This window comes from Lepisosteus oculatus, chromosome 20 (genome assembly GCF_040954835.1).
Source record: "Lepisosteus oculatus isolate fLepOcu1 chromosome 20, fLepOcu1.hap2, whole genome shotgun sequence".
Lineage (NCBI taxonomy): Eukaryota > Metazoa > Chordata > Actinopteri > Semionotiformes > Lepisosteidae > Lepisosteus > Lepisosteus oculatus.
Window position 1 is genome coordinate 16,382,869 of NC_090715.1, and position 12,316 is coordinate 16,395,184.

A 12,316-nucleotide genomic window follows, 5' to 3' on the forward strand; every position below is an offset into this window, starting at 1 on the left:
CTGTTCTTAAAATAACTCTTCCTCGGTATCCTCCTGAAATCAGCTATGTGCTGTGTTTTACTCAATGGTGGGTGAAGTTCCTTTCCACCCCCAAAAGTGTAATTACACTTTGTCCATCCTCCTCGTTCACTACAGATAATGTATGCAAATATGTATTACTGATGAACCTAGAAATGTATGAGAATTGACACAGGTCGGCAGCTATAGGTAGGTTATAAGAAATACCATGAACACAGGGTGCTATTATTGATAGGTAAATCATATTCGTATAGCATCATTACCAATAATATCGCATCATTGCAAACACTATTTAGATACCTCTTTATTGGTAGATTATAATAAAAAATGCAAAGAGTATTTTATTTGATTAAAATTGACCCAAGTAAACAGACTCGTGATCATTTTCGGTAGTGCAAAACACCACCGACAGGGGGCAAACTCTTTTGTTATTCTGTGAAATCCTCTGACCTGCGCAAATTTAGCAATTTTCTGATTGGTTGTGCAACTGTTTCAAGATGTCTTCTGCCGTGGTGGAGCATGTTGTCGCGGATGCTGGAGCTTTTTTGAAGAAGGCGCCGTTGCAGGTGAGAAAGAGAGTGAGCGGAGCGCACAGGGATGTTGTTTCTGTATTAGCCGTGTACAGACAGAACCGAAGAGCTCACAATCAGGGGTGTGCCGTGCTGGGACAGCGGAGGTGTGAGTGCGTTGGTGCGCTGCTATCGCACTGGGAGAAGTGGCTCAGGGGTATAGCGTGGTAGTTTTTATTCTTCCGTATTGTAGATATTAAAATTCGAATGGTTTTTACTAGTAGCCATTTTCTCTTAAGGATCTTCAGTTGTTCCTAAGGTGTTGAGATTTAGATGTCGAACTAATCAAATTTAAGGTGGGTAGCTGCGTCAGCATGCGTAGGCTGCAGAGAAACACGTAATAGGTTTATTTTCTTTCTTCTCTTTTCAGCATGGAATAAACCTATTACTTGTTCCTAATCAAAATTAAGATTCGTCTGATATCCAGATTGTACTTTAAATATACTCTTTACCCATGTGACAAGTCTTGTCGCCCCTATTTTAGGACTTTGGGAAGAATATCTACACAGTGAAAGAGGTGGTGAATGAAATCCGGGACAAACAGACCAGGAACAGTTTGGCGTTCCTGCCGTATCAACTGCAGTTTAAGGAGCCCCTTCCCGAATTCATTCAAATTGGTGAGTTAATGTTTGGGCCTTTTGGTGTTATTGGCAATAACTCTACCTTCTGCATGTCAGAGTGTTATCTATGCCAAAGTTCATGTATGGATTAGCAAAATTGGACCTGTTTTGGCTTGGGCCAGTTGGTTAAAATACCAGTTATAGCCAATGCCATAAAAATAGTTAAAATGTTTGGAGACTGTTACACTTTTTGCTTCTCTCATTGGGAGGATGTACAGTAGATCAGAACTGTGATGTATCAGCATTGTCCAAAAGAATCTTAGCTATAATAAATGCCCCTTTGGGCTTCCACAGGCAGTGCACGAATCAATTTCTCCAACTGGGATTCTTTCACCTGGTTCTTGCTTTTTTGATTCCAGTGACTGAATTCTCCAAAAAGACCGGAGACTACCCAAGCCTCTCGGCGACGGACATTAAAGTGCTGGCTCTGACCTACCAGCTGGAGTCGGAGGTCCTTGGCGTCGCCCACCTCAAGACAGAACCAGAAGTGAAAGTAAGAAGAAAACGGCGGCTGTTCGGTTTTATAATAGTTTTATCATAATTTTCATTCGCAAGAGCACCTCGTGTGTCAATGCGTCCCGGAGTGCTGTGCAACGTGCAGAGAAAGATAAAAATGTGCATGGCAGACACACAGCAGTGCGGGCACAGCTCCTCGCGTGTCTAGGCGGAGTGCTCTACAGCCCGGGTTCGGCAGCTGTGCCCGGGGGCTCGTGGGTGAAATTCCCACACCAGCCACAGACTGGTGCTGGGAGTAGTGCCTGCAGTGAAGCGCTCAGCCGGGTGAGGAGGAGGTGGATTTCCACACGCACACAGGCGGCTCTGTCGGCGAGTAAAGGCCTGGGACCAGTGGGAACAGAATCCCGTCACGCGAACACTTGATTCAGAGTCAGGAGTGGAATAAGAACTATAAAATGACCAGAACCAAATGTCAGTGGCTAAAAGCGAGCAGAATTTTGAATTTTACTCTAAATTTAACAGGCAGTGAGAGCGCAGATGCTAAATTGGGTTTGATGTGTTCATCTGATTTCAAGACCCAAAGCAGATGGGTCCTGCGCAGACTGCAGTTTGACAACTTTCCTATTGGCAACCAATGAATAAAACAGTAAAACCTATATTTTTGTGTTTCAGGTCGAAGTGTGCAGCACCTGGAGACACCCAGAGGCACCCGTCAACATTGCTGGATTCCACATCCCGTCTAAGGTCAGAGGCCAAGGACACTGTGACCAGAATCCTGCTGGGACCTATAGAGACTGGTCTTCACAAACATATTTAACACAGACATGGCCAGCTGCTCAGTGTTCTCCTTCAAGCTGTAGGGTTAATTTTGTTTTCCAGTTTAAGTGTCCCGAGATATGATGAGGTGAGGTAACAGTCTGTGTAAGCAAATTCATTTTTGCAGGTTTGTTTTTAGTAGCTGCATTTAGCTTGATCGTCAATCCTGGAAAGAGTAGTAACAGTGCAAAACAGTGGTTAGAGACCTGGATTTATAGCTGGAAGATTGTGGGACTGCAGACTGCAGTTCACTCAGACTGCTCCAATAAAACTCTCACTTGTACAAATCAATATTGCTGCTGATAAAAGTGTCACAAAAATTAGTTAACAGCAAAGGATACCAACTTTTATTTTGCTCCAGTTTCCTGATGGACACTTCCACACAGCAGGCCAAGAGATTCCAATTCTAGTCCTGGAGGTCTAAAATAAACCTTGAGTTCTGAGTTACACAATTGAACCTTAATTGACTTAATAACTGGATTCATGTGATTTATTTTTAACATCAGCTTTTAAAAAAATGGAGATTGCCTTTTAACTGTCACATTTTGTAAGAAGCTTGTGTCAGAATTTTGAGTAGGAAAATATTGCAACATTTCCAATCAAGCAAGTCATTAGTTCAATTAAGGCTTCAATTAAGTAATTAAGCTCCGCTAGAAGGAAATCCAGCAAATACAAGGATATCCAGGAACAGGATGGGGAAGTCCTGTTTGTAGGTTATATAGTGGACAATATTTGATTTAAGTGTTTTTTTCTTTTGTTGTTGTTGCAGAAAGGTACTTCAGACAAGAATGTAGGAGTCAGACCAAATTGCTCCAAGTCACAGAATTCCAGCTCCCCAGACGATGCCCAGTTCAACTCCTTCCAGTTCTGGAGAAGCCCCTTGCCCAGCATTGAAGCTGACTTGCTGGAGTTACTGGTGAGGACTGGACAGAGCTGGAGTGGATGCCTGTTCTCCATTTCCAGCAGCAGTCCAAATGTTACTTCTAATGCCTTCTCTACCATTTTAATGTTTTCTTAAGGCAGGGGACACAGTGGCGCAGTGGTCAGCGTTGCTGCCTCTCAGCACTGGGGCCCTGTGTTCGGTTCCTGGGGTGCTGTCTGTGTCTGTGTGTGCCCTGCGATGGACTGGTGTTCTGTCCAGGGTGTATCCTGCCTTGCAACCATAGCTTCCTGGGATAGGCTCCAGCTCCCCTGGCTACCTTGTATTTGGCAACATAAGATGTAAGAGAGGTTACAGCTAAGCGGAGGCCATTGGGTCCAGCATGCTGGTATTGTTCCAAGACTCTCCAGCCGTTCCTTGAAGGAGTCCAGCTACATGGCTGATCAGCTTGCTTCAGCCACTCCGTGAGTAAATTATAGAACAGCTTTGGAATCCGTCTGCTGGGTTATGTGTTACTGCCTCGAGGCTGAACGAGGTCTGGAACTTCCCTGCTGCGGCTGTCCAGGCTGTAAGGAGGCCTGTTGTCTTTCTGCAGAACGCCGAGACGGTCTCGGCCGCGTGCAGTTCAGCGGGAGCGACTGTCGATGAGCTGCAGCCTGCGCCCGTCTCCGCGGATCAGTGCTGCGGGGAGTCCCGGACAGCGGGGAGCGTGGGAGAGGAGGAGGAGGCGGAGAGTGGCTCAGAGGAAGAGGAAAGTGGAGACGGAGGCTGGATCACTCCCAGGAACATCAGACAGGTCCAGCTCAACATGGGAGTCCAGCAGGCTCCAGGCGAAGTGAGAGTGGGCTGCCTGACCACAGACTTCGCCATGCAGGTGACTCTGCAATGAAACCGCCGTCGAGAGCTCGGTCCCCCCGGAGCGCAAAGACTGTGTTGGAAAAGATGAGCCATGTTTCACTTGCGTATTGAAGAAACCCCAGGAATTGTGTGAAACTGCCTTTTCCCTGAACACCTCTTTACTTTCTTTTGAAACAGAACGTTCTCATTCAGATTGGGCTGCACGTGCTGTCGGTCAATGGAATGGTCATCAGGCAAACCAGGAGCTACACATTGCGCTGCCACGCCTGCTTTAAGTGAGTGTGTTTAAGGAGAATGTTGAGGGATCACAAACATGCTTTAATTCCATTGTACTGCAAATGAAGGACAGTAATCTCCAGGTGTTTGTTTTATATGGAAGAGGTCAGAGAGCTGTAATTGAACTGTTACTGGCTAGCCAGATTTAGCGTGTTATACTTTTTTCCTTAAGTCAATATTGGAGCAGAAAATTCTTCCTTAAAAGTGTTCGCTGGTAACAGGTGTCACTTAAAATCATTTCAAGACCAGACCTGCTGCAGTTTCAACTTTTCTGTTATTTTTTTTTTTTAATTATGATAACTCTGGTCAAGAGTGAATCCCTCACCCTCCCTTAAGTCTGTAGAACTAAAACACGTTTATTTGTTACTTAGTAGGCGTTGCATAGAGAAAGTAGGGAGCTGCGTCAGCATGCGTGGGCTGCACAGGCGCAGGTAAGGGTTTATTCCTGCTCATAGGAAAAGAGACACGACGTTTCAGCTATGGAGCTTCTTCACGTGAAGAAAGGAATAAACCCTCACCTGTTCCAATGCATAGAGAATGAACAATGCGACAGAAGTGACCGATTTAAGGTAATCATCCAATGGTTTGTTGTTGGTGACGGTCTGAATTGGGGGTGAAAAGACCTTATAGGAACATAAGAAGGGTTACAAACAAGAGGAGACCACTTGGCTCAGCTAATAGCAACCGAACAAGCTACACTAGATAAGCATCCCAAGGATTTAATCCGGCTGTTTATGGAAAGATACCGGGGTATACGCTTGACAGCATGGCAGGCTCGCGTTCCAGAGACGTAAGTGTTCTTGGTGTCTATTAGCATATTTTAGTTTTATTCTGTTTTGAGCGACTCCTGTCAACATCAAACATTTTACAGCAGGACTGTGGCAGCAGCACTACTGAGAATAAGGTGAAAAGAGCAAGCACATAACAGACTGAGCTCTGTGTGACTACGATACCCAGATGTGTGCTGGGCATTAGCTTGACAACTATATCGGATATTTTAAAAAAATGGGGAAAAAATGAAAATATTGCAGAAAATAGCAGTTCATGATGCAGTATGTGACACAGCAATAACCCCTATTCCTTTGATTAAGAACATTGTCCTTGTGCAAGTAGCAGTAAAGTCCCAGCAGAGGCTGGTTGAAACTCGCAGCACTGGGGTTTTCTGAACAGCTGCCGGGAGAAATGCGTTTTGTATTTGCTCTTCTAGGAGCACGACGAACATGACCAAAGTGTTCTGTCCACACTGCGGGAATAAGACCTTGAAGAAAGTGGCAGTAACGGTCAACGAAGATGGCACCCTACAGATGCACCTGTCCAAGAACCCCAAAGTGCTGAACCCCAGGGGGCTGAAGGTGAGAGGGGGGTAATGGATAGAAAACCACTTCGACAAAGCTATCCTCTCACGGGAGAGAGACTAATTCTGTTTAAAGCACTTCAGAGAAGAGTTAAATAATTGTAGTTTACCAAAGACTTAAGTACTGTTTAATCTGTTTAATTAAAGCCTAATGAAAATGCTGTGTACTCTGCTGTGGCACACAGGTCACACTGGAAACTAGAAAAGTAGGTAATATCCCAACATGCTGCAAGATTAGGGGAGAAGGATGATATCTAAATGGACAGTCATCAATTTGACACCATTAACAAGTTGCCAGTGTGAAAATCTGAGCCTGGCACTTGGGAGGGTGACCAGGCAGCCACATAATGAAACAGCTTTTGCTGGGGGATATTCTTCAGGCCCCATGAATTTTAGGATGTGCTCAACCAGGAGGAAGCACATGCTCACCCTGTGCTGAACGGGAGAGCTATGGCAGATGTCTGACTGCTCTCCTCTCCCCACCTCCTGCAGTACTCCCTGCCCCTGCCACAAGGGGGGAAACACGGCAACAACCCCCACCTGGTGGAGGACCAGCGCTTCCCCCAGCAGCGGCTGTCGCGCAAGGCCCGGCAGAAGACCGACGTCTTCGACCCAGACTACGTGGCGGGCGCCTCCCCCTTCGCCGAGAACGACATCTACAGCCGCGCGGCGGGGCTGCACCTGCGGGACGAGCAGGCCGGCGGCGGCAGGCGGCGCACCAACCCCAACGCAGCCAGGAAGAAACTTGTCAAGAGGAGATGAAGCCGGCGCTTGGCCGGCACCGATCACGGAGAGCGCCGCTGCACGCGTATCTGATGAGGATTCGTGGCTGGCAAGGGGTCAGGGGTCAGAGTATTTCCTACCCTCAGCTCCTTCCTCCTGGGTCTCTCTTCTAGTCGGGCTCCATTAATGACCTTTCTGAAGAGTGACCCATGTGACAGTGGCTGATTCATTCGTGTCTGCCTGGCATGAGTGAACGAGTGACAGCACGTGTTAGGCTGGTATGATTTCATAAGTCTATTTAAAAAAAAAATGTAGGAATGTAAAATCAGAGTTCTGTGACGAGTTCAGATCTGCTTTGTAACAACCCAAGCTGGTGCCTCTCTTTTGATGCTGCTCCTGAAATGATGCTCCATCCAGGACTTCAATTGGCTGTTAGAAGACAGTAGACTTTTTCAGGTCTCCTTTCAAATAGTTTTAAAAATAAATTGTTGAGTAATATTAGACTTCACACTCTGCTCTTTTATCTTAAAGTAATGCATTTTGTTTAACTATTACAATATTTAAGAATTTGCATGTTTTGTATAGTGTTGGTATAATCAGCAGGGATTTGAATTCACTGTCCAATACTGATGGTACAAATAGCTCAACAGTATCTGAGTAAGACCACTACTGCCAGCAATGTACTCATAAATAAATTTATTCTTTATATTACAGCCCAGATGTCCCTTGTATTTCCTTACACAAATTATGCCCCCCACATTGTGAAACCCCACCACTTCTCAAAGTCGAAAACCAGCATCTAAGGCGTCAGAAGGCAAACATGGGTTTGAAAAGTATTTTTTTCAGCTTCAAAGGGCGTGATTTCCCGTAAATTAAAAATGCAAAAGACAGGAAAGTTAGAAGTCAATGTCGCAGGCACCTCAGAACAGAGAAAACAACATAAAGAGCAGCTGCTCAGCTACCAAGGAAATTTCTGAACTAGACATGGCAGAGGTTATCTGTTTGAGTCTACACCCTTCACCATGATTGTCCCTCACCACTGAAAGACTACTCATCTACTTCAGGGCCACGAAGAAAAATTAAGATGAACATAACTTATCGCAGTTCCTCCAGAAGCTCTGGTTTTCTCTCACAGTCCAAAGACATACTGGTAGGTTAACTGGTTTCTGGGTATATAGGTCCTGGTGTGTCCATGCCTGCCCTGTGATGGGCCTGCCAGCCCCAGCAGTCTTCGGTTACCCCCGCGACCCTAAACTGGATAAAACAAGGTGGAAGGATGGATAATTAATCATTAAACTCCTCTTTCAACCAAGTGTAGTTTCTCATCCAAATGAAGTCGCTGCTGTTGCCAGGGACCATAAGAAGCGTAAAGACCTCTTCCTTTTGAGCCGAAGCCGTAATCATGAGATGTACGTGTGCAGTTTCATCTCCCTAAGTAGGGCAGGGATTAATCAGAGTCCTCTTTCAGCACGTCATTGACTTCTGGGGCTTAAGACAGGGACGTGCCACACCTCCGGTCGGCACTAGCCCACCGGTCCGTCCCTGCAGACCTTGTTAGGAAAGGGATGGCTGCATGGGTGGGCTTGTCAGAGGAGCCCGACTGCTGGCAGGAAGGTCATGAAGGCCTTGGCACAAGAATGATCCCAAATCCAGGGCAGATACAAGAGAAGTAACCAGCCATTCAAACTTCTTTCCTGAAGTCAAAAATCTTACTGTTATGAAAACTGCGCACAAATTGTAACTCCCTATATATTGGGCTCCTTGCTCATGTGTGAACCAGTGTTCCAAAACTGCAATAATGTACATTCACAGAAACTGTTCTTTTATACATCCATGTGGAGACTGCCAGCTACAAGGGACAATTTAGAATAGCCAGGTAGTGCGTCTTTGTTATCTGGGAGAAAACCAGAGCTCCTTGTGAAGATTCTCTCAGTCACTGGGAGAACATGCAAGCACGTTTTATGAACAACAGGTTTCTTCAAACAGATGAGGTACTGGTCAAAGAGCATGGGCCAGGATGAAAAAACTGACACATCAAGAAGGAACAAGCCCAGTTGAGGTGCTGTGGAAACAGAGAAGCACGTGCCTTCCTGTTGTTGCTACGGCCCAGCCTCCTCCGGTGTTGACTGCACCACTGGCGTCGCTGCATCCTCCAGCCTGGACAGAGGGGGGTGGGGGGGCTCCTGCGTGGGACTGGAGCCCCCCCCGGCCGGCACGTCTCCCGCGCTCCCCAGGTCGCTGCCGAGCTCCCCTGCTGGGGGCAGCACCTCCTTCTTGGGCAGGATGAAGGCCAGCGGCTCCAGAATCTCCCCCACATTAATGCAGCCCAGGGAGCCGTGCTTGTGGACTTGTGTGGGCTGGATCCCTAGATACACACATACAGCACAACAATGAGCTGGGCACTTCGGCGAAACTGTAGTCTAAATCTAGATCTGTTATTCAAATGCAGAGACTCACACATTCCACACCTACTTAAAATAAATCTATACTACAAAAAAAATAAGAACTGTAATGAAAAATCTAACTTTTGTAAAAATATTTGAATCTGATATTAGAATTGTAACATTTTAAAAGTGTTTATAGCTCTAGTCAGAATCATAAACCTTCATAATGTAACACAGAGGTTTACATACGTAGACACAGTAGTTACAGAAAACAGCTGGTCTCCCACGGCCAGCTAGAATCTCCTTCAGAGAGCCCGCAACGCTGTGGACATACCGAGTATAAGAGCCACCTGCGCAGGAGGGAAGAGGACTTGCAGGCAGCGATTCAGGAAAGGCACCATGTCTTCGGCGAAGGCACAGCAAAACTGTGTGAACAGCTCCCTCTCCCGGTCGCTGAAGGCCGCCTCCTCGGCCCGCTGGAACACCAGGATCAGCTTGGTCACCTGCGGGCAGGGGAGCACGGTCACTGTGGGGACAGCTTTCCTCCCACAGTCCAAAGACATACTGGTGGCTTCACTTTTTCCTGGGCTTAACCAGCCCTGGCTTGTGTGCGTGTTTGTGTCTGTGCGTCTACCCTCTGGTGGACTGCTGGCCTATCCAGTGTGCAACCCACCTCACACCCCTTACTTCAAAGGATAGGCTAGGCTCCCCCACAGCCCTGTACTGGATAAAGAGGTTAGATAGACATGGTTGGATGTCCTAACATTACAAAACTAGGCAGGCTTAATACTGATTCCTGCCTGATGTTTGCGGCCACCAGCAAACATGGACCTCAGCATTCTTGGTGGGACAAGGCAGAAGCTTGAAGCACTGACTGCCAGTCTGGTCATTTCCACTGGCCGGGGACTGTCTGAATGTTTGAATGCACCGAAGGGCTTGAGAATGAGGGGCCGAGGTCCTACACCAAGCAGCCAAGAGAAGGGAGAGGCCCAGTACCTTGAGGAGAGCCTCCTCCAAGCAGCTGGTCACGTCCTGCGCCAGGGCCACGGGGCAGCAGAGCCGCAGGTCGTTGAAGGCCATCAAGACATTGTTGAGAAAGCACGCCAGCGGCGGGAAGTCCAGGAGGATCATGGGGGGCTGGAGGGTGCCAGGCTGGGTGCCGGGCGGCGCGGCGGGGATGGTGCTGCCCAGCATGGCTGGTACCGAGATCAGGGTGTACAAATTCATGTCCTCCTGGAACTGCACCACCGCATCCTGTACCGCATGGCGGAAAGCGCCCATGGCGACCCTCTGGAACATGGGAGCCAGCTGGCCGCGGAAATCGGCCCCCACCCTGCTGAAGGACAGCCCGAAGTACATGCACTGCCCCAGTAAGGAGTCCAGACGGCTGCCCACCCCACGCTGCAGGTCCCGCTCCAGGGTTTCCAGGAACTCCGAGACCTTCTGCACCACCCAGCCGTGGAAGATGGCACCCTCATTCACCGCCTGGCCCCCCGGGGCTAGCAGCGGGTCCTCGTCGGAGAAGATGGCGCGGTACTGGGTGATGATGTCAAAGAGGTGCACGCGGCACGCCTCGATGGTCTTGGTGATGTGGAAGTAAGGGTCGCCGTCCGGGATGGCACTCAGGATGGAGCCCAGCCAGCTCCCCCGTGTCTGCAGGAACTTCACCCGCAGCTCCGCCTCCGTAAAGACGTCCATGCGCCGCAGGTAGCCAATCACGCGCAGGCAGACGGGCAGCTGGGCGTTGCTGCGCAGCTGTTGCAGCAGCTGGTTCAGCATGAGCTGAGCAGACTGACGCACCTCATGCACAATGCCCTGCAGGAGGAGATAATGACAATGGTCACTGAGGAATTTCTGAATTTTGCAAAAGCCTGTGGAAGTGTTTTGCCTTAATTAAACAAAGTGAAGCAGCAGATCCCTTCTGGGCGATCCAGGATGCCCAAGCGTGATCCTGAAGCATCACGAGCTAGAAGGCACCCTGCAGCCGGTCACTGGAGCCCGCGCTGAGCTCAAACAGCCAGTCCAGAGCTGGGGAGAAAGGAACAGCACTCCAGGCTGGACTCATGCCCCCCTGTACCTGGACAACGGGGAGACAGCAGTGCTTCTTCTCCAGCCGCCTGACGTAGGCGGCCAGCTCCAGAGCCTCCTCGTAGTAGCCGTTGCGGACGCAGGTGTCCATGAGCTGTGGGATCTCTAGGATCTCCAGGATTTCCGTGTGGCGGTTCAGCGTCAGGCTGTTCATCCGGCGGCTGGCCCCAATGTCCTCCGCCTCCGTCATGAAGTCCCTGGGACAGAGAGCACCCCCATCAGGACGCAATCATGTGTCAGACACACAGCGCAGGGGTGAGCAGTCACACACACACACTGCGCAGGGCGCAGGGGTGAGCCGTCACACACACTTCCTGTCACTCTGCCTTTGCACCCCCATCTTGACATTTGACCCAAGTTCTTTATCAGATTATAAAAGTGCACATTAGGCACTGATTTTGAAATGTACCAGTGGTGTTTTCTACAGTAAACAAGACTTATGCAAGAGACCGATGGTTGGCAACTAATTTGGACCTGGACAGAAAAACACAGCCACAGTCTCAGTGAAGCGCCGCTCTAGAAGAGGACTGGGCTGTCCTGGTCGACTGGACAGTTTACCAGCTCTTCCAGTGCTGCTGCTGCTGCTTGGAAGAGATCTAAAACAGGCATGTTCATGTCCACCCGCTGGCACCAACCTGCATTTCTCCCCAAACCCGGGTAACTTGTCCAGGAGCCGCGACACGCTGCTCTCCACCCGCCCGAAGTCGCGGTAGATCTCCTGGGTGCAGTCGGCCGTGCGGATGAAGGTCTTGTAGTTGCAGAAGGCGAGCTCCCGGGTCTGCTGCAGGATCTGAGCCCGCTCCTCCGCCAGCCTCTCCGGCTCCCGGGTCAGCTTGTCCACCCCAAACGAGCTCAGCTCGGACAAGTAAGCCGCAAAGTCCGGGTTCTCTCGCCAGTTGTCGGGGAAGCTGTCTTTAAAAATCGCAGCCAGGATGCTCTCGTCTTCCACGTCCACGGCGGCCATCTTGGTGAGGTCGACTTCAGCCGTCATCTCCCCCAGCTTTGCGTAAATGAAAGTTGAATAAAATATTCGGGATTTAAAAAAAAAAACAAAAGAATAAACAGCAGAATCGGGGTGTTGTGGTCATCCAAAAAGAAGCCGTTAGGTTAAAAAACACATGTTTACATAATAAAGAAAAAGATCGTTTAACACCAGAGAAAAAGACGGTCGCCTGTTGCTAAGCCAGCGGTGGCTCGGCGGTGTTGCTGTAGGGGGCGCTGTGACAACTGGCCCGCCCTCGCCGATCACCCTGACAACCACAGATCTCGTGCTC

At 48.9% G+C, this 12,316-nt stretch overlaps 2 protein-coding genes across 4 annotated transcripts; one reads left to right on the forward strand and one right to left on the reverse strand.

Moving 5' to 3' along the window:
• The first annotated feature begins 32 nt into the window (after window positions 1-32).
• On the forward strand, window positions 33-7,283 carry nob1 (NIN1 (RPN12) binding protein 1 homolog). 2 transcript variants are annotated; one of them, XM_015368232.2, is made up of 10 exons: window positions 33-67; window positions 516-584; window positions 1,072-1,204; window positions 1,567-1,700; window positions 2,336-2,407; window positions 3,249-3,395; window positions 3,955-4,233; window positions 4,395-4,492; window positions 5,701-5,845; window positions 6,340-7,283. In XM_015368232.2, the coding sequence occupies exons 1-10, from the start codon at window positions 65-67 to the stop codon at window positions 6,607-6,609; spliced, it is 1,350 nt and encodes a 449-aa protein (XP_015223718.1). In that variant the 5' UTR covers window positions 33-64; the 3' UTR covers window positions 6,610-7,283. The 2 variants fall into 2 exon arrangements, with proteins under 2 accessions (XP_015223718.1, XP_069037460.1); XM_069181359.1 differs by lacking the exon at window positions 33-67 and adding an exon at window positions 184-207.
• cog8 (component of oligomeric golgi complex 8) lies at window positions 7,252-12,254 on the reverse strand. Of its 2 annotated transcripts, XM_015368230.2 has the most exons (6): window positions 11,678-12,254; window positions 11,032-11,239; window positions 9,951-10,769; window positions 9,289-9,457; window positions 8,657-8,935; window positions 7,252-7,824 (listed from the first exon to the last, which is right to left on the reverse strand). In XM_015368230.2, the coding sequence occupies exons 1-5, from the start codon at window positions 12,031-12,033 to the stop codon at window positions 8,670-8,672; spliced, it is 1,818 nt and encodes a 605-aa protein (XP_015223716.2). In that variant the 5' UTR covers window positions 12,034-12,254; the 3' UTR covers window positions 7,252-7,824; window positions 8,657-8,669. The 2 variants fall into 2 exon arrangements, with proteins under 2 accessions (XP_015223716.2, XP_006641305.3); XM_006641242.3 differs by having other exon boundaries at window positions 7,252-8,935.
• Between the last annotated feature and the right edge of the window lie 62 nt (window positions 12,255-12,316).

Bases quoted from the DNA above. Each gene is read 5' to 3' on its own strand.
- cog8 (XM_015368230.2), bottom strand. From the start codon at position 12,033: ATGACGGCTGAAGTCGACCTCACCAAGATGGCCGCCGTGGACGTGGAA. The intron at 10,770-11,031 runs GTACAGGGGGGC...CTCCTCCTGCAG, and splicing joins GCTGTCTCCCCGTTGTCCAG to GGCATTGTGCATGAGGTGCG. The intron at 9,458-9,950 runs GTACTGGGCCTC...CCCTGCCCGCAG, and splicing joins TGGAGGAGGCTCTCCTCAAG to GTGACCAAGCTGATCCTGGT.
- nob1 (XM_015368232.2), top strand. The intron at 3,396-3,954 runs GTGAGGACTGGA...GTCTTTCTGCAG, and splicing joins CTGACTTGCTGGAGTTACTG to AACGCCGAGACGGTCTCGGC. The intron at 4,234-4,394 runs GTGACTCTGCAA...CTTTTGAAACAG, and splicing joins CCACAGACTTCGCCATGCAG to AACGTTCTCATTCAGATTGG.